Source organism: Gekko japonicus, unplaced genomic scaffold (assembly GCF_001447785.1).
Source record: "Gekko japonicus isolate JY-2015 unplaced genomic scaffold, Gekko_japonicus_V1.1 scaffold1199, whole genome shotgun sequence".
NCBI lineage: Eukaryota > Metazoa > Chordata > Lepidosauria > Squamata > Gekkonidae > Gekko > Gekko japonicus.
This window is the reverse complement of record NW_015167086.1, coordinates 315781-335858: the sequence shown is the minus strand read 5'-3', so window position 1 is coordinate 335858 and position 20078 is coordinate 315781. Positions and strand designations below refer to the sequence as shown.

The following is a 20078-nucleotide window of genomic DNA, read 5'->3' as shown; positions in this document are numbered from 1 at the left end:
TATCTCTGATTCCTACAGGCAGGGGTCAAAGCAGAGGGGGTGCTTGTTGCCTTGACATCCGGTTTATGAGCTTTCCAGGGGCACTGCATTGGACTGGCCAGAATTGGCCAGGGATTGCTGTACTGCGTGGACCATGACTGATCCAAGAAGGCAACTCTCACGGCCCTGGCAATTAGCCCTCTCTTCCCTCTCCACCCTGCCAACCCCCACCAGTGGAGACTGGCCAGGAAATAAACATCACCTTTATTGATATACAGTAGCTCTGGAGCTTGGGAATGCGCTCCTGGGGCAGGGCCGCCCCTCTCAGTCTGTCCAGCAGGGGGAGCTGCTAACACTCATCCTCCCCCAGCAAAGCAAACAAGTTCTGGCCAGCAAACTTTCCCCTTCTGGGGGGGACGGCCAGGCTAGGCCCGCTCTTGGGTGCCGTGAAGGGCTCCTCCTCCTCTCCTTCTTCATCCGCGTCCCGGTCTTTCTCTTCATCCTCCTCTTCTCCCGAGCTGGAGATTTCCTCTTCCTCCTCTTCTTCCTCGCCGGAGCTGTGCTTCCCGTCCTGACGGTGAGCCTCTTGCAGCGCAGAGATCTCAGCTGTCTCTGGGTGACGTTCCCAGGTGGCTGCAGGAAGGGAGACGGACAGGAGAGGGGGGGGCTGTCAAAGGTCATTTCATCCCCACCCTCAAAACCAGAGAGTTACACGGGACCCTTAAGCACTATCTTTTCCCCACACACAAAAAAAGCACATTTCTAGTCCTCGAGGCTACAGAGAAATGCTTGGAAGTGTTTGAGCAATGCTTTTTTCCGGTGGGGCTGCCGTTATTTTTATGTCCGCTCCAATCCAACCCCAAGCCTGACTGCCAGCGGCCACCCCCTCCCTTCCCTCCTGCAAGATTTAAAGACCCCTTACAGCTGATCAGCGGGGAGCACATGTTCCGCCGATCAGCTGAAGGGCCCTTTAAATCTTGCAAGAGCGAGGGAGAGAGAGGGGCGTACACCAATCCCCGCTTCTTCTCAAAAGCATTTAAAGGATCCCTTTAAATGCTTTTGAGAAGAAGTGGAGGGCCATGCGTGCAGCCCCCCCCCATTCTTTTCAAAAATTTTTTTGTGGGGCTGGCCCTTTAAGGAATGGGGCAGAGGCTCCAACAGCCCGACGGTAACTACAGGCCAGGTAGCACCAAGAATTTGCTGCTCGTTCTCTAGCTTCATCAGTCATTATCCTCTTTCAAAGTTTTGTTGGCAGCCTTGAGAACTAGAAACTTGCTTTAACGAACTGACAGACAGAGCTAGCAGAGATTTCTCACCACAGTGAATTCTAGGCTCCATATCAAACTCTGTGCCTCCATAGCACCATCCGCAAAAACTGAAAACCTTTTCTTTGTTTGGGTTTACAGAACCTACAAAACCCACCAGCAAGACTGCCTTTCCCTTCCTGCCCTGTATTTAGACTGCACACGCCCCACCCAGGCTGACATCACTTCCTGCCTCGGCACCACTTCACCTCACTTGAACTGCTGACCCTCCTGGGGGAGTTCAGTCTCTCCTTGACATAAAAAGACTGGGCTAGGTAAGAAATCACATGCTCAAAGGCAGACCTAACGTGCAAAACAGGGACCAACCTGGAACCAGAAAGAAAGCCGCAAAGGCAGGGCTGGGAAGGTCAGAGGGCAACATCCAATGGAACTGGAGGCCGTAGAAGTCAGGTGGCCCACAGGAGGAGTGACTTGCTGTTATGAATCTGAGCCTCTCACCTCACCCATTCAAACTGCCTAAATATCACTTTTTCACAACTCTGGACTGTTCCCTTTGGGCCCAGTGGAATGCTGGGCGAGCCTCCCATAACACCCTGCTCCACAGTACCTTTGTGTGCAGCATACCCTGGGGGCCGCATGCAGCAACAGAGACGCCCGTCCACGGCCAGCCTCAGGAGGCTGTTGGCTGCTCGGTAGACGTCATTGCGGCCTCCTCTGGCGGTCTTGTAGCCTCGTTTCTCAGCCCAGGCTGGAAAGGAGAAGACAGGATATCACAACTAGAAACAGACGTTCACACCGTGCCGGGCTTCCCCTTTTTCACTGCTGTTACAAGGCAGACCCCCCCCCTTGCGCCACCAGTCCTTTTTACCTTCGCAAACATCCCAAGCGCACCATGGAGGTTCAGGCTTGCCGGGTTCCGTGTACGGATGCCGCAGCTTGAGCAAGGCCTGGACAGGGATTCGGACAGCCAGGTACCCCACAGACGTGTAGGGTTCCTGGATCTGGGAAATAGGGTAGATACCAGACAGGATCTAGGATAAGAGGAAAGACACGTTGGGGTCAGGGGCCTGCTGTTCTCTCTGTCACTCAGCTGGGAGCAGAGGCAAACACAGCCGGAACAACAATAACAGCAACAAGAACAACGACACTCATTCTTTCCCAAAGATGGGAAGAGACCTCAGGAATGACAAATCAAGAAGCCACCTTCAGCACTTTCCCTAGTCTTCTGTCTCCACTCCCACACTCATTCTCAAAACTTCCCAACCAGGGCTTGCATTAACCTTTCCTTATTTTGCCCGGGGGTGGGGCCTAGTGGATGGAGTGCTGGAATTCAACAGAGAGCCCCTATCTGAAATCCCTTCCTTGACATGAAGTTGTCTCAGCTGCAAAGAGCAGGCCACTGTATAAGCATAAGGAGCAGCTTTCTTCCAAGACAGGCCAAGGGTCCAGAGGCCAGCGATTTCTTCATAGACCAGCCACGTCACTGCCGGGTCACAGGCAACAAAGGTCTTTGTCAGCCTTACCACCTGGGATTACTAGTGCAAGTGCTAGGGGTCTGTGCATTCTGGTCTCCAATGGGTTCACTCATGTACATTTGGCACTTGGTGACCGGGCTGTGTAACAAACAGGATTACCCAAACTGAAAATATACCTGAAAAACACCTTATCAGTATTTTGGGGGGCATATTTTGGAAAAAAATCCCCCCCCCCCAAATCCTGGATATATTCAGGAATTACTGGGCTGCCCAGCAGAGCTTACGGGGAGAAATCTCCCTGCAGGATTGGCTCCTGGGCGGGCTCTGATGGGAAGTCCGGTCTAAACCGGGCTGCCCAGCAGAGCCCCAGCTGAGCCTGCAGGGAGAGTTCTCCCTGCAGGATCGGCTCCTGGGTGGGCTCCGTTGGGCAGTTTGGTCTAAACCGGGCTGCCCAGCAGTGCCTGTGGAGAGAGTTCTTTCCAAATTCCCACCCCCTACTACATTGAGGGGCTTTTTTACCTGCTGCTGCCTGTCCACAAGGGAAGGGAAGATGAGGCCGGGGCTGTCGCACAGCTTGACCGTGGACGTCAAGAAGTAGGTCTGGAAGTACTTGGTGTGACCCGGAGTGCGGGAGACGCTCACCACTTTGCGGCCCACCAGCCCATTGATGAGGGAGGACTTGCCCACATTGGGAAAGCCTATGGGGGGGAGGGAAAGCAGAGCAATATGTGGGCGGGGTTAGAATCCGGAATGCGTTCTGGGGCTTGGCCAATCAGACCCTCCCTCTGGAAAGCAGGCTTCTCTTTCCAAACTTATGTCTACCCAAGCCAAACTTACGTCTATCCAAGTGCTCCATATTCCCTTTTCCTCAATGCTTTTTTTTAAAAAAAAAATGTACTGCCACACATCTAACACTGTTGTGCTTTTCCTCCGCTTCGTTGTTGATTCGTTTCTATTTTTTCATCTTAAACTGTCAAAGTACTACAGAGTTCCCATACTAAAATCGGTGGGCTCAACAGTGTCTGAATCTCCAAAAGATCAGACTGCAATACTCTCCCTCCACATGTCCGTCTGTGCCAGCTACGGTTACCTGTTGGCTATCCCACCACTTAAGGCGGCCTGTCTGGCATCGACCGGAGCCTGGGCCTCTTCTATTTGGGCTCTGTCTCGGTGGAATAGGCTCCCTGAAGAACTCTCCCTGCAGGATCGGCTCCTGGGCGGGCTCTGTTGGGCAATCCGGTCTAAACCGGGCAACCCTCAGAGCCCCAGCCGAGCTTGTGGGGAGAATTCTCCCCACAGGATCAGCTCTTGGGCAAACGTGCTTGGAGAACTTCAGGAGGCGCTGCAAGGCATGCCTGTCTGCCAGGGCTTTTGAGGGGTTTGGAAAAGCAGGCATCTTTTACGGCGGGGGGTGGGATTCGGGGCTTGCGATTTGATCTTTAGTTTTAGCTGGGGATGTTTTAACTACCATTGTAAACTGTCTTGAACCAAGAGGAAGGACGGGATGGGATGGAGAGATATGGAGGGAGCAGTTTTTTATGGAAGCCCGGAATGTTACCTTTCCATTCCAGCTAATGAATAGCTCTGCATAGCTCACAAGCTCGCATACGTCTACATCCAAAGAAATGGAGGCAATGGGGAAAAAAAGAAAACCCTTTCTTTTCTCTGTGTTACGGATCATCATTTCAGCATGGAGGGACTTTTTGCTTTTTTAAAGAGCTGGTGAAAAATGAGCTCACTTCAAAAATGTGCCAGTGGGGGTTTCAGGAAGTGGCATGTGACGCCCTGTGTGGCCGTTCAGAAAAAGCAACCAAAAGCCTCGAGATGCATGCTGACCTCTCCCTTCCGCTGCCCTGGATCAGGGCCAGCATACTTCACTTTACATGAGGTGACAGAGAGCAACCGGTAAGCTTGAATGGGGCTGTTTCCCTCTCTCTGTCACACGACTGGCAAAGTTATTGTCTTATGAACTTTGCTGTTCATATGACTGCCCTTATGATTACGGACATATGAAGCTATCTTCTACCGAGCTGGGCTGTTAGTCTCCCTAGCTCACTGTTGCCCACAGTGGCTACCCAGAGTTTAGGCAGGGCCGTGGCTCAGTGGTAAAGCATGTGCTTGGCATGCAGAAAGTCCCAGGTTCAATCTCTAGCATTTCCAGTTAAAAGGACCAGGTTAGGTAGTAGGGGATGTGAAAGACCTCTGCCTGAAGCCCTGGAGAGCCGCTGCCAGTCTGGGCAGGCAATGCTGACCTGGTTGGACCAAGGGCCTGATTTGGTATAAGGCAACTTCATGTATCGAGAGAAGATCTTTCCAGGCACCTGCTACTCAATATCCTTCTTCAGTGCAGATGCCAGGGATTGAACTTTCTGCATGCAACGCATGGATTCTGCCACTGACCTATCACCCTTTTACATGCCCTCTCCCCCTTTTCTCAATGCTTAAGCATTCTGCGCAAGCCAAAAGGCTGCAGAACGGCCCAGCAGCAAGTGTTGAGAGTAAGTAGTTATCAGAAGGCGCACAGAGTACTGATATAAGTACAGTGGAGTTACACAAAATCATTCTTCTCTCTACTGTTACTGCCATCTTCATTTGCCAGTAGATAGTGTAATGCTATTTCCCAATTGCTTTAATAATGTTCAGCCACGTGCCAGCAGATGTGCTTCAGAGGACGATGAAGTAAATTTACAGAGCAGCCCAGAATTACACCCTTTTAAGTCCACTGAAGTCTGCTTAGGATTGCACTGTTAATAAAGCTTATTTCTTTAAGTATGCATGGCAAAGTGTCCATCTCCACTACGGTTCCTAGCTAGAAGGCTCGGCTTCCTCCCCACCAGCAGATGGCGCACTCACCTACACAGCCTACTGTCAGAATGCCATCCTTGTAGAGTTCCTGAGAGGGCTCCCCAGCCTCCATAGCCACATCCGTTTGGTGCTCTACTAGTACAGCTGCCCCGTCGTCCTCTTCCTCCTCCTCCTCCTCTGAGTCTTCAAGCGGTAGGCGAGCACTGGTTGCATCCCGTTCGATCTTCTCCTTCCAGCTGCTCAAGTCGACTGAAGAGAAGCCATGCGAGCGCAAAACAACACAAAACAAAAGCGCACGTAACCAGGACGGTCAGATCCTGAAACCCATTTCAGAATCCAAGGATACTAGCTCACACTTGGGGTGTGTGATCTTTTCCTGGAGGACAATCAGACCAGCTGAAAAGTTCAAAAAAATATCCATATTTTGGAGAAGAGTGTTTCTCCCTCTCCCAAACCCCCAGGTTATCCAAAACTGATTGACAGTAGACTCAGGACAAAGAGAAGACGAAGGTTGCCAAGCCACAGCCATTAACCCCTGGGAGAGACTGGGGTGGATCCTGGGTCCTGGCACGCCCTTCCATCTTTTTAGCCAGAACTGACAACTTGAGATGCTCTGGGTTTCTTAAGAATTCTATGGTTTTACCATAGAGGTTTTTTTTAATGCTAAAGCGTCCCTGTGCCACTTCTGGTTTTCACAGGAAGTGACATAAGCGCAGCAGTGCGATGCTGGCCTGTGCTCTCACCCCCGCCCCCATTTCTTCCCACTAGAAACAGTTGTTCGCCTAGATGCTTTAAAAGCAGAACAGAAAAAAGTGATTTTCCACATGGTGGTCCTTTCCGCATTTGCCTGCTGCTCCGGCTTTTCTCAGTGCTCCCGAAGAGGCAATTTAACTTCACAGAAACAGCATCCAAACAACCCCGGGGCAGCAGCAGGCTGAGACCGGGCTGACCCCTGAAGGGAGGTAATGTAATGCAGAATTGGGGGGGGGGGGACTGGAATAAAAAGAAGATTGGGCTCGATTTTAGTGCAGAATGGGAAAAGAACCTGGATTTAAAAGGAAGGTTGGGTTTGATTTTAGTGCCGAAGTGCTTGGAGGACACCGTGGTGAGCATGGATTTAAAAAGAGAGTGCAGAAAGGACCGCTGTTATTGCATCAGTGCTGGCCCCACAGTTTATCCCCTGGTTTCTGCATGTCCTCTTGGTCCCTTAAGTTTTCATCTTGCATTTCCCCCATCTATTTTCTTATTCTTTTTGGACCAGTTTTACTCCACTCTTTCTCTAGTAATCAGTCAGCCGACAAGATGCCGTAGGAACACGACTGACCCAGCCTGCAGATGAAGCCCGGCTAGCTGCAGTGTGTGTGTAATTAATGCTGTATGTTTGTCTTCCCTATCCCCACAAATATTGTTAGTCCAACTGTCTCAAGAGTAACTGTAAATCACTCTGAGCCCGCAGGTATGTGGGAAAGAGCGATCAATAAATCGAAAGCATTATTATTATTACTTGAGTCAAGTTTGTTCATGTGCCTGTTTCCCTGCGCTTTTATTGGTTCTTCCCACCATCCCGCCCACTTTCCACTCTCTGGACCACAACTGGGGGACTAGCTCGACCTGCGCTGTCTTTCCCCTGCCTTGGTAATAAGGAATATTTATCCCTTGTGTCTGCAAATCTTCAAGTATTTCTTTTTTTTGGAAGGACTCACCGGATAGAGAAATCGCTATCAGAAGGCACAGGAGTGATCGTTGTTCTTCCTGCGTGCTCGTAGCACCTGGTACCGTTTATCTTTTTACTCCGGCCATTTGCTCCCTTGCGCCTTCAGAAGCCACAGGGGCACTCATTGTTCTTTGCAGTCATTCAGCCTTCACTCTTTGCCTTTGGGCCTGGCTCTCCTGATTATGCCCCAACACCCTCCCCACCCCTTTCCAAACCATAGAAAGAAGGATTTTTTCCCCCTGTATAGGCAAGTCTTTGATTTATTTTTTAAAATGTTCCCTGGTACCAACATATTGCTATAAAATACACCTGTGTCTTGATCCCCCCCCCCCCTTTAACTATGTTAATTTCTCACTGGCATCTGATGTTCTATGGATTCAGGGGAGGTATTATCATTTCCAGTTCTGGTGTGGATTATCACAGAGCAACCCTGCTGGCTGGCTTCAGGGCTAGAAACAGTTACGAAATTACACATTAAGTAAGCAATGGACTAGATGGGTAAGCAATTGACTCCTCTCTGTTTGCCTGCTGTTTGTCCACAGGAAAACCTTTTAAAAAACCTGTTTCCAGCTTGAAACATTCAAATATTGGGAAGAGCCTTAGAGTGGAGGCCATTTCTCCACAGGGATGTTATGGCCATTTTCACACATGCCTATTCCCTCTTCAAGAAGTAGGTCCACCTATCGATACAGTACATGCACTTTTTTTAAAAAAAAAGGGAGGGGGTGCTGCCGCGCCACCACCAGTGACAACAGCATCCTTGTTCAGAAAACCCAAGTGAATTGAGGTACGTCTGTAACAAAACACACCAACGCGGCAGCTGGGAAACTGCAGCGGAAAGGAAGACATGAGGCAGCTCAATACTCAGTGCCATTCTGCTGCTATCAGACCGACAGGCAGGCTCTTTTTGTAGCAGGAACTCCTTTGCATATTAGGCGACACCCCCCTAATGTAGCCAATCCTCCAAGAGCTTACAGAGCTCTTCATACAGGGGCCTACTGTAAGCTCTTGGAGGATTGGCTACATTAGGGGGGTGTCGCCTAATATGCAAAGGAGTTCCTGCTACAAAAAGAGCCCTGCGCGACAGCTAAGGAAACACAGAACAAGGGCCCTCGTGTGGAAAAGCAGGAGGCAGAGGGTAAGTGTATCAAAGGCTATTAGTCACATAATGGTTAAGTCGACCCTCCAGGTTCAGAGGCAGTGTACCTCAGAATACCAGTTGAAGAGAATACCAGCTGATGAGAGGGACAATGCCAGGGGGAGGTTAATTGGCTTCACGCTAGTCGGGACTCTGTGGGAACACAATGCTGGATCAGACGCACATTTTACTTTTATCCAGCAGGGCTCTTGCATTCCGAGGAGTACTTCTGAGCACATACAGAATGCTTCTCCCTCACCCCTGAGCTTTCATAGTGATCCCCCCCCCCCCTCCCCGCATGGGCTCAAAAGGTGAAGCAGCGGCTGGGACTTCCCAAGCAGGCTTGAACTCCAGACGCTCCTGTTATTAAAAACATACTTAGCCTTACTGATGAGAACAGAGTGACCTATGCCAAGGGACACACACACCCCTCGCTCACCTTTTCCAGCTGTGATGCTTTCGCACGCACTCAGTAACTGATCAGGCCCCATGGCTGTGCTCCAACCCTTTCGACGCTTCCGCCGTTTCTTAAACACTGGCAAGAGAGGAAAAGCCAGAAGGATCAAGACTGTCCCAAGGTTTCTTGAGTTTTAAATTATGAGATACGGGAAGAGTGTGGGGACTACTGAGGTTATGCAGGGGAAATAGGGCTGTAAGCCAAGGCCAGAGGTAAGATCTAAGGAGCTGTGCAGGGAGAGACATGAGACTGAACCAGCTTTCATCACAAACTATACATGTAGCTGCTGTGTGTCTTGATGCTCAGAGCCAAACATCGTAGTTCCTCTTCCTAACTCAGAAAACAGGCATTAGGGTGAGTGTGTTAAGATTTAGGCTATAAAGCCCTTCCTTAGACCCTCAGCCCCTCCAAACCAACACTGTCTTCCCCGACTTGCAAAAGCTTTCTGAGACCTTATCAGAGAGCTCTTCACAATCCTTTCACAGCAGATGCCCTGAAATGAAGCTGCGACCTTGTAAGCAACAGGTGATCTATTCCTCTCCTAACCCCAAATTCTTGTTTTCCTTGCAGGGCTAGTTTAAAGAATTAAGATTCAGAGATGGTTATCCCAAGTTTGCTATCCTGGTAGGAGGGTAACTGTTGACTACAAGGAGAGCATAGCATTCCAGGTTCTTCTCTGCTGCTCCTTGCTGACTATCTTGGGCCATTCTGAAGGCCGCTGCGTGCAATAATCGAACTGTGGAAACCCAGGTCTGCATACCGAGTAATAAGTGTCAGGTAGGCCTCTGGAGTGAGGGGGGTGGCCTCTGGAATGTTAGGTTTCTCTTTCTCTGTGCCTTCAGTGCTTTTTATCTCTGTAACATGAGCGTTTGGCCTTGGTGTCTGGCATCAGCTTTCTCTTGGGGAAATACACCCCTTAACTTTGGTGGGCTTTTACCTACTCCTTGATTGGCTCCTGGCCATCAGGTGACCCCCTTGAATTATGCATATCTGCTTGCTCCGCACGCTTATTGCCAGTTCTAACACGAGATGTGTAAAGATAATCTGCATACTTCAATGTCTCAATAAACTTTACTTCTTTGCAGGGGTCATTTCATAGAAAAAGAGCTAGGGGAACTCATTAGCATAACTCATTAGCATATGCCACACCCCCTGACATCAGGGGCCCGGCGGTGGACCTGCAAGGCCGGCGGAAGTGCGAGGAAGCCCCGCCAAGGCCCTCCCTGGGAGGAAGCAACTTACCCTCCCTCTTCTCCTGCCTCCTCCTGGCTGAATGAGGGCTGGAAGCGGGGCGGCCAGAAGCAGGGGGTGGGGCTTCGTCGTGTGCCCCGCCCCCCTGCACCTCACCCAGGGGAACTGCGTTCCCCCCGTTCCCCCTCGAAATGACCTCTGCTTCTTTGTATGGAAGTTGTTGGGAACTGATTGCTGCAGGACTCTGACAATAAGCCTGTTACTATTTATATGCTGACTAACTTACTGACACGGAGCACACGGCTGGCTTCTTTGGCTGACGGTTTTGATAATATATTATAATACCACTTGCGGCCACTTGATGTCGCTATAGTGCTACAAGCTCTTTCCGGGTAAACGAGAGCGTTGGGGCTCACTCTTGCCTCTTAATTAAGTCAACAAGACCCCTCATCTCAATAGGGGGGCAGCAGCTCTTCCCAACACATTTTAGCCTCCATTTCCCTGCCCGAATATTAAGACAGAGAAAGAGGCTGAAATCCAGAAATCCTGTTCTCCTACTCAGTGTTATGAGGCAGGCTTCTGACACGTTACCCAAATCACCACTATCACTATACTGAAAATACCTGCACTTGGATCCTGGTCTTGCTGTGGGTAGGAAGTGAAGCAGATCACGTGAACTTCTGGGAACCGGCTCTTGAAGTAGTACTTCCAGGCTACTACCAGGCTGGGGGGTGCCAGGTCAATCTTGTTCAGCACCAGGATGATGTTTTTCTTCATCTGCTTGGTCACAAAGTCGTAGAGGGCTGGGGAAAAGCTGATCACCTGGGTGGGAGGGGCCGGGAAGGTAGAGGACAGCCAAGTTTCAGCCCTAGTGATCTGGACTAGGAATGTGGATCTCTGTCTAATAGACATGGGATTAGAATTAGGTGGCAAGTAGGGGCCGGTTGACAGAGCATGTATTGTTGGCCTTTGACCAAATTCAGCATTAAACAGGTTATGGTTGATCAGCTCCTGAAAGCCTCTTAGGAGACATTATAATGTTAGAGAGGGAGAGGCCGACATTTTCTGGAAACATTCAGGAATGTGGGCATGGCCAGCACAGCTCCCCTAAGCATTCCCACTGCATGTTTACAAGCACAGGCCCTCCTGTCAGTCATCTACCATTCACCAAGAGACTCACAGCAAATCTGCTGCCTAAAACTCAATTTTTTTCTTTCTGTAGCTGGTTACCTATGTTTCGGTTACCTATGTTTAAACTTGCAAGTTTAAAAGTTTAAAAATGCACCTCTCTAAACTTGGCCACACAGGTTTTTCCAATGCCCATGTAGTATCAAAGGGTGTCGCTATAGTGCTCTTTTGACTATCCTTTGGTGAGTGAGAGCTTTGGTGTTCACTCACTCAAAACACTGGCTCCCCCCATTTGTCTCTGAGAGGCTGGAAGGGTCAAATCTCTCCAGTTTTCTTAAGAAGTACAATTAGCAAGCACAGAAGGAAGTCAGGGAAGGGCAGCCATATGAAAATATCTTCAAAAAAGAAAAATAAATTCTGTGGTAGGAATCGGATACAACACTCAACTCTCTCAGTTGTCTGGGTCACAAGTTCTAAACCTTGCTCAGAAGTGTAAAACCCACTGTGGGGTTCTCTAATGCTCTTCTAAGAATTCACATAAAATCACCACCACAGGACTGCAAAAAGGAAAGATTTCAAAAGCTCCAGGAACTATTGAACGTCTGTAATGCAATGAAATTAAGCAAGCTCCGGAGCACGACAGAAGACAGGAGGGCCTGGCGTGCTGGGGTCCATGGAGTCACAAAGACTCGGACTCGACTGTGTGACTGAATAACAACAACAACAATGTAATGAATAGTGGAATGTAATGTAATCTGGAATGGTAGATTGGAACGTATTTCTCATGGTCTGGTGTCAGGAGACTCAATAACATTGCATAACCAATCACCCCACCTTAAAGAAAAAGGATGCTGTTAGTTACCTCCCTGCTTGAGAGGAGACTGATGGAGCATAACAAGAGAGTATCAGTTACTTACTCTCAGCATCTCACAATTAAGAAGGGTACATTTACACATCAGTCTCCAATTTTGATATATTTATTCGCTTCACTATGTTTCCCCCCGGAATTAAATCCAAACACATGGGGACCATATAAACTAAGCCTGTTAATTCCTGTTTGGTCCTTGCATCTGTTAAATGGCTTCATTTACCCCAGAGAGCACTACGGTCAGGGGCCCAACATCGATTGACTATTCCTGGCCCCAAGGATGCAAGGCTCACCAGGACCAGGACCAGAGCCTTTTCTGTGGCGGCTCCCTACTGGTGGAACGAGCTCCCAGAGGAGATCAGGGCCCTGTGGGACCTTTTACAGTTCCGCAGGGCCTGTGAGACAGAGCTCTTTCGCCAGGCTTTTAAATAGGAGCCGCCACTACTATTACCATCAATGATCCTATTGAACGTCTGGATCCTAGGTCTGGCCCAGTTGTATCGCTAGGCCCATCGGCGCGAGGGATGGATGATGATTAGACGAACAACGCGGATTTAGATCTGGAAGCACGCCATCTAATCTTCAGTACTGCAAGCACTTTACTGCTAATTGTTCATTTTTGTCATGAATGAGTATGTGCTTTATGTAGTTTTAATATTTTTATGGTTATGCCAATTAGGTACATTGTACCGCTTTGTTAGCCGCCCTGAGCCTGTTCGCAGGATGGGCGGGGTATAAATATAATAAATAAATATAATAAATAAATAAATTATGTTGTATGCTTATTTGCTGCTCTCCCTCTACCTATATGTAAGGACTGGCAACTTCCATTCCAATGTATCTGAGGAAGTGTGCGTGCACGTGAAAGCTTAGACCTTGAATAAAACTTTGCTGTTCTTAAAGGTGCCACTGGACTCAAACTTTGTCCTATTGAACATGCTGTCATATATTTCTTTCAAGCATTTCCCCATTCGAAGAACTATGTTTAGTGAAATGAACTGAGGCTACCCAGAATCTCCCTGAACTGGATAGCCTAACTTAACCCGACCTTGTCAGATGGATGGGAGTCATGGATGGGAGACCACCAAGGAAGTCCAGGGTTGCTATACAGAGGCCAGGCAATGGCAAAACACCTCAATCCATATCTCGCCTTGAAAACCCCACGAGGGGTCGCCACGAGTCTTTTTTTTTTTTAATAATTTCATCTTTATTAAACACAAACACAAACAACCCCTCACCTAGACAGTAAACATACAACACATAATATTCCACATAAAAACGGATCCCTCCTCTGTACATTCAAAGTAATTAACCATATAGTTATAAACCAAACTGATTAACTTAAGTATTCAATTCAACCCATTTATAAACATTTGACCAGATTTTATAGAAAGCTGAATTCATGTTTCCGTGGATTTTTTGTGTTAAATTGTCCATTTCAATCTCTTCAATCGCTTTCTCAACAAAGTCCCATTTATCTGGTAACTAACTTTTCACTTTTCCAAAACTTAGCTAGTGTTATTCTTGCTGCTGCTAGTAAATGGGTCATCACATATTTCTCTCCCTTCTTCCACCTTTCGGGTAATATACTTAACAGAAAGAATTCAGGATCTAGTGGTATTTGTAATTTCGTTGACTGAGTTAGTATCACCAAGGAAAGGGTTCTCGATTCTTGAAAGGAAAGTACAGGGCTTGTTCCTTACCTACACTGTTAAACAAAGCCAAAATTGTGGGCAAATGTGACCAAGGAGGTGGGAGGCCCATAATCAACATTGAAGCAAAGCATCCTTACCGGGTGCCGGATGTCTGTAATAAGCAATACGATGTCTGACATCTCCAGTACGCGCCACAGCTGCCTCCACGTCTGTGAGGGAAACCAGAAGATTAGAAAAGGCCTGTCAAGCTCTGGCACATCTGTGTACCGATTAGCCTTATTAAGTGAGCCTCTATTCCTAAGGTTTGCCTTTCTGTCTTATCACAGTTCTTTTGCCCTCACTTGCCATGTTGCATTCCTAAGGGGGGGGGGAGTGAGTGTTGCTAACGCATTAGGGAGTATTGCTTGTAACATCTTTAAGGGCGCCTCAGGACAGGTTCTCGTGGGACCCGACCTTGATGATTTCCATGCCAGGCTATGCTAGACAGGGCAACCATATATCTGTCTGTGTTGCTAAGGTAACGTGTGACATATGAGTGATTGGTATTTGGGGGGTTTGCCTTTATGATGCTTTTTCCTGCCTTTGGGCTTCAGTCCTGACAAAGGTTTCAAACCCACAGCTTTTCTTATCTCTAATAAAACAATACACTGTCTAAAGTGTGTGTGGAGAGTGATTTGACTGGGGACCTGACAAGGCCTGAGTGAGAGATTTCCTACTGACCCAACCAGTTACTCTGACTAGTCAGAATCTGTGCCACTTTTAAGCCTGCGTTCTTTCCCCAACTTGTTCAAACATATGGCTGCTTGGGCACAAAGCTTAACTCCTCTTTGGTCTATCAGTTCCCACTCCCAGGGTTTAAGTGGCATTTCATTGGAGAAGAAGAAGAAGAGAAGAAGAGATTGGATTTATACCCCGCCCTTCACTACCCGAAGGTGTCTCAGAGCGGCTTACAAACTCCTTCCCCTTCCCCTCCCCACAACAGACACCCTGTGAGGTAGGTGGGGCTGAGAGAGCTCTTGACAGAAATGGCTCTTTTTCAAGGACAGCTCTTATCAGAACTACGGCTTGCCCAAGGTCATCCAGCCAGGTGCAAATGGAGGAGTGGGGAATCAAACCCGGATCTCCCAGATTAGAGTCCGCACACTTAACCACTACACCAAACTGGCTCTCCAAATTGGAGAAGAATCTACAAGCAAAGCCACGCATTTGCCGCACTAGAAGAGAATATAAATGAGACATATAGGAAACGGTATGAAATGCACATTTAGACCAACATGTGCGACAGTGGCTCACACATGTATTTCCTTGGACTGCGAAGTCATTTGTGCCATTCCAGTACATGCACACGCAAGGAGAGGCACATGCAATTTGCCACGTCTGCTTGTGTGTTTTTACCATTTCCCACATAGAAGTAGGGAACCAGATAACGCATGAGGTAAATTCTCAGTAGGGACAGAATGAGATGTCAGAAGTGTTTGTAAAAACCCATTTGTGTGAACTTGCCTCTTTCTCATTACCCTCGGCCATCCCAATTCTTGCCCCCAAACTCCAAAGTGCTGGATATTCTGAGCATGGTAACAGCAAAGTTAGTTACGCAAAGCAGCCAAATATGTGTCATTTTAAGTCACTTAGATACTTTATTCTGAGTTGATGAATGTGGGTTTCTGTAACGCAGAAGGGACTGTTTCACACAGAGGTTTTCCTGCAGTTTGGGGGCTGAACTGTGGTGGTTTTTGCCGGAGCTTCCTCCCTTTTTTTCCCACGTGTTGTCTTCCTAGAGTTTCCTCGTCATTTCTCTGTGCATCTCTGATCCAATTAGAAAAAACACGGAGAAATGGCGAGAAAACCGCAGAAAGATGCCAAATGGAAACTGAAGAGGTAAGGAAGCCCAGCTAGAAGCCACTCAAGTCCAGCACCCAAACTGCAGCCCTCAGGCTCTCAAAACCTTACCTCCAGGTTGTGCTCAAAGTAACTCAGCTGGCTTGGCTGGAATGTACTATAGATGTTCTCCAGATACTCCCGGAAACACTTCTCTTCTCGGGCCAGCAGCTGCTCTTTGGTCATCTGGTAATTCCAGAGTGGGCGCTTGGGAATATCCAGTGCTGATAGCAGAAGAAAGGTGAAGGTCAGACAGGAAACGCAGCCATCATTTGGGAGGAAAACACCTGAAGCTGCCAGTCAGAGTAGTGAATACTATCAAAGCAGACCACACCAAGTTAGATGGGCCAGTGGTGTGACTCTGGATCAGACCAATGGTCTGTCAGGCTCATTATTATCGACATTATTATTATGTTGCCTGTTCTGACTGGCAGCAACTCTCTGAGTCCTCAACCAGAAAACAATCCTTCCCATCACCAGGCTAGCCCGATCTCACCAGGTCTTGGAAGCTAAGCAGGGTCAACCTTGGCTAGCATTTGGAAGGGTGACCCTCCAGGGAAGTCATGACACAGAGGCAGGCAATGGCAGACCACCTCTGAAACGCCTCTCGCCTTAAAAACAAAGTCTAGCTCGCCACTAGTGGTGCATAACGCTAAAAGAGCTCGAACTTCTGGCTGCCAGACAATCTTAGCATCTCCTGGCTATTCTACACACAATGGCATACGATAATCACAATTTTAACTGGAGATGGCAGGGATCCAATCTGGAAGCATCAGTCTGTAAAGCACGCATTCTACCACTGAGCCATGGAAAGAGAGTTTGTTGTTGTTCAGTTGCACAGTCGAGTCCGACTCTTCGCGACCCCATGGACCAGATCATGCCAGGCCTTCCTGTCTTCCGTCGTCCTCTGAAGTTGGCTCAATTTCATCTTCGTTGCATCTATGACACTGTCTGACCATCTCATCCTTTGCCGTCCCCGTCTTCTTTGACCTTCAATCTTTCCCAGCATCAGGGTCTTCTCCAGTGAGTGCTCCCTTCTCATTTGGTGGCCAAAGTATTTGAGCTTCAGTTTCATTATCTGGCCTTCCAGGGAACTGTCAGGGTTGATTTCTTTTAGGATTGACACCATAATATCCCGCATCAAGAAGTTCCGTCAGTTGCTCTTCTACTCTCCACCGCATCTCCTCCAGGTGCCATTTGAGTGCCTGAGCAATGCTGAAGTGACTACAGGAGACCAAGATGGAGACTCGACGTCTCTGTACTGTGACAGAGTCACAGGAATGGGAGAGAAAACTGGGTTACAGTTGTGTCTGAATCAACCAGTGATGAACAACACCGCAGGGGGGAAGAGGAGTCTCCAACAGTCTAGAGTAAAAGAGACCACAACACTTAACAAGTGTTTAGTCTTGGATGCAGTAACCATGGAGGTTAGCTTTTCTCAAATTGGGGTTCTGGTACTGCCCCGATGTGGCCATCACAGTTATTTCAGGCATAAAACTAAACTGGTTTTCAGTCTGTTTTCCCAGGGCCAAGGAATTCAGCCAAGAGGCAGAGAGACGCCCCATAGACAACAACAGCCGACTGCAGTTTTCAGCTGAATACTGGAAATTCAGGTTTCGCACGATGTCGGTATGGTTCAGTTTCTGCGGCAGCTCTGAATGGATTTCCAAGTTCCTTCCCAGCAGCCTCTCTTTCAAAGTCATTAACCAATAAGGAACTCTTGGACTGTCTCAAAAGCCCCTTCCACATGTTTAATTAGGCAGCAGAACTTGATCCTATTTTAATGTACTTATTCTAACAAACACATTTTACCTATCTTTATTATATGTATTGTATTTATTTATTTATTGTATTTAGCTGCGGTGGCTCAAGTGGTTAAGACGCTGAACTGCAGGCTGTGGAAGGTCAGTAGTTCAGCAGTTCGAGACTCGGGTGCCGCATGATGGAGTGAGCTCCGGTCTCTAGTTCCAGCTCCTGCCAACCTAGAAGTTCGAAAGCAAGAAATTGCAAGTAGATAAATAGGTACCACTTCGGTGGGAAGGTAACAGCGTTCCGTATGCCTTGGTGTTTAGTCATGCCAGCCACATGACCACGGGAAACGTCTTCGGACAGCGCTGGCTCTTCGGCTTTGAAATGGAGATGAGCACTGCAACCCTAGAGTTGGATTCGACTGGCTTTCGAGCAAGGGAACCTTTACCTTTTACTATTTAGCTCCAATTTTAATTCTAATATATTTTAGCTAAGAATTTTTCAACATGTAACTGATCTTTGATCGTAATAATAAACTTGACTTGGCAAAAGTCCCTTCCAATAAAGTGGGAAGGGGGAGAGGAGGTGTGGTGGCTCTATAGAATCAGCTAACATCTGAGCCTCGTAGGCTGTGCTCAGATAAGATGATTTTTTCTTCCACTTCATTTTAAGGTAGAACAAAGTTTGAGTCCAGTGGTACCTTTAAGTCCAACAAAATTTAATTCAGGGTATAAGCTTTCGTGTGCATGCACACGTCTTCGGATACAGTCTGGGCTTTTATTTTATTTTTTTGAAAAGGAGGTGCCAGAACTCTCAAGAGGGAAATGAAGTTTTCAATCTGTATACTGAGAACTCATGAACTTTTAAACATTTTAAAAAGAATTTTGTCGAAGAGGTTCCGGAACTCCGTTCTGGTGTGTATCTCAGGAAAAAAGCCCTGTGAAACAGAGGGTGATTTCCCACAAGCGCTGCTCCGCGCTCACGCTTCTCTTTGGCCCGATGGTACGTGTCAATTTCATACAAGCTGCTGCGTGCCCACATTTTGCCCCGCAGCTTCGTGCGATTTTCCCCGCGTCTACTCAGTCCTCAAAAAACAGGATTGAGTAGATGAATCCATCAACCTCCTTCAGAAACCTAGGAAATCCTAGGGGAAAATCGCACGAAGCTGCGAGGCAAAATGCAGCCGCGCAGCAGCTTGTGTGAAATTGACACGTACCATCGGGCCAAAGAGAAGAGTGAGCGCGGAGCAGCGCTTGTGGGAAATCACCCAGAGTTTCCCCAGCCATTACATCCATTCACTGTATCTGAGGAAAGTGTGCGTGCACACGAAAGCTCATACCTTGAATAAAACTTTGTTGGTCTTAAAGGTGCCCCACTGGACTCAAACTTTGTTCTGCTGCTTCAGGCCTACATGGCTACCCACCTGAATCTAATTCATTTTAAAGGGTTGCTGATAAAGGGTCTCTCTGTGTTATTCAGAGGACACGAAGGATGGAAGCCACCACAGAGAAGCTTGACAAACACACTTTGAAAAGAGACAGTCCACCATACCGCGTGCGGCTGCGAGCAAAAAAGAGAGAACGGGGGGGGGGGGGGGTTCTGTGGAAAAAAATTATATCAAAGCGGTGAGCCCCAAGTTGCTCAAGCCTGAGAACTCCGTCAATAGATAGTTGTACATTTTAGTATTAAAGGAAACCTTGGTACTCTAATCCCAGAGTCTGTCCTATGAGGCTCATATTCAGACGATTCAAAGTATCTCGGTGGAGAGGGTGCTTCCGTCTCCACTGGGCCAAAGGCTAAATGTCCCTCAGGCCAGGAGCGGTGGTGAGTGAAAGGGAGGGGAGCCGTTAAATGAGACTTTCTAGGAGCCCCTTTGCCAGAAACCCCTGCAGCTCACCTGAACCAGTCTTGTACACATCCTCTATATCCACCTCCATCTCGGCTTCTGGTACCGGCTCCAAGATCTTTTCCTGCGCAATCTTCTTCCGCCGTTCCACCTCCTCTCTGCTCTCCCGCTCAAAGTGCAACCGATACCTGTTGGGGTGGGGTGGGAACAGACAATGAAAGGAGAGGAGGCGGCTGGCTGGCAATGGGGGGGTGGGACGGAAGCAGAATACCACACAGTTCCTGCTCTTCTCCAAGAGCCTCAATAGTTACTCTTCAGTTAGCACGCCAAAGTATTCCCACGCTACCTGTTGGGATCGTAGCCATGCTCTCCTGGCTTGCGGACCTGAGGCTGCTGGTTGAGCTTGCGGACCTGGAGGGAGAACGACTCGCTATCTGAGGTGTCCGTGTGGTCCTCGTGTCTGTCATGGCTGCCGCTCCGGCTGTTTGAGCTTGATCTCACACCATCTTGAAAACCTGGGGGGGGGGGGAGACAGCAAAGGGATACAAAAGGAGACTGTTACAACTCCAATCCTGAGATGGGGGATCTCTTAATCTTCCCCCATCTCTCCAGGTCTCACTCCTAAGTTCCAGTGAGCAGCCCTGACTCTTCGGATGGAAAATTCCCAGACCTTTAGGGAAATTTGACACTGGTGCAATATGGTGCATAGCTGACGTCTAGAAATACGAGTCCTTCATCAACCTTGCCTGATTCCCTGTTAGAATCACTGTCCTTTCAGGGCAAAGAGACCGAGATTCTTTACTCCCCTCCCATAGGGCCAGTCCACAACCCCCCTATCTAAACGCCGGTCACCATACCAGTGTTCCCTCTAAGCTGAGTTAGTGTGAGCTAGCTCACAGTTTTTTAGCCTCCGGCTCACAGATTTTTGCC

General features: G+C 48.3%; 1 protein-coding gene across 1 annotated transcript in view; it reads right to left on the bottom strand.

The window, feature by feature from the left end:
- Positions 1-273: 273 nt before the first annotated feature.
- GNL1 (guanine nucleotide binding protein-like 1) overlaps positions 274-20078 on the bottom strand; it is a 38385-nt gene continuing 18580 nt past the window's right edge. Inside the window, exons 2-12 of the mRNA XM_015412847.1 lie at positions 19495-19663; positions 19200-19336; positions 15626-15777; positions 13813-13884; positions 10648-10846; positions 8816-8911; positions 5573-5773; positions 3239-3417; positions 2113-2275; positions 1852-1992; positions 274-612 (exon numbers count right to left, since the gene is read on the bottom strand). Of these exons, the coding sequence (XP_015268333.1) occupies positions 329-612; positions 1852-1992; positions 2113-2275; positions 3239-3417; positions 5573-5773; positions 8816-8911; positions 10648-10846; positions 13813-13884; positions 15626-15777; positions 19200-19336; positions 19495-19663 (1793 nt within the window). The 3' untranslated portion in view covers positions 274-328. The remainder of the gene's footprint in view (positions 613-1851; positions 1993-2112; positions 2276-3238; positions 3418-5572; positions 5774-8815; positions 8912-10647; positions 10847-13812; positions 13885-15625; positions 15778-19199; positions 19337-19494; positions 19664-20078) is intronic.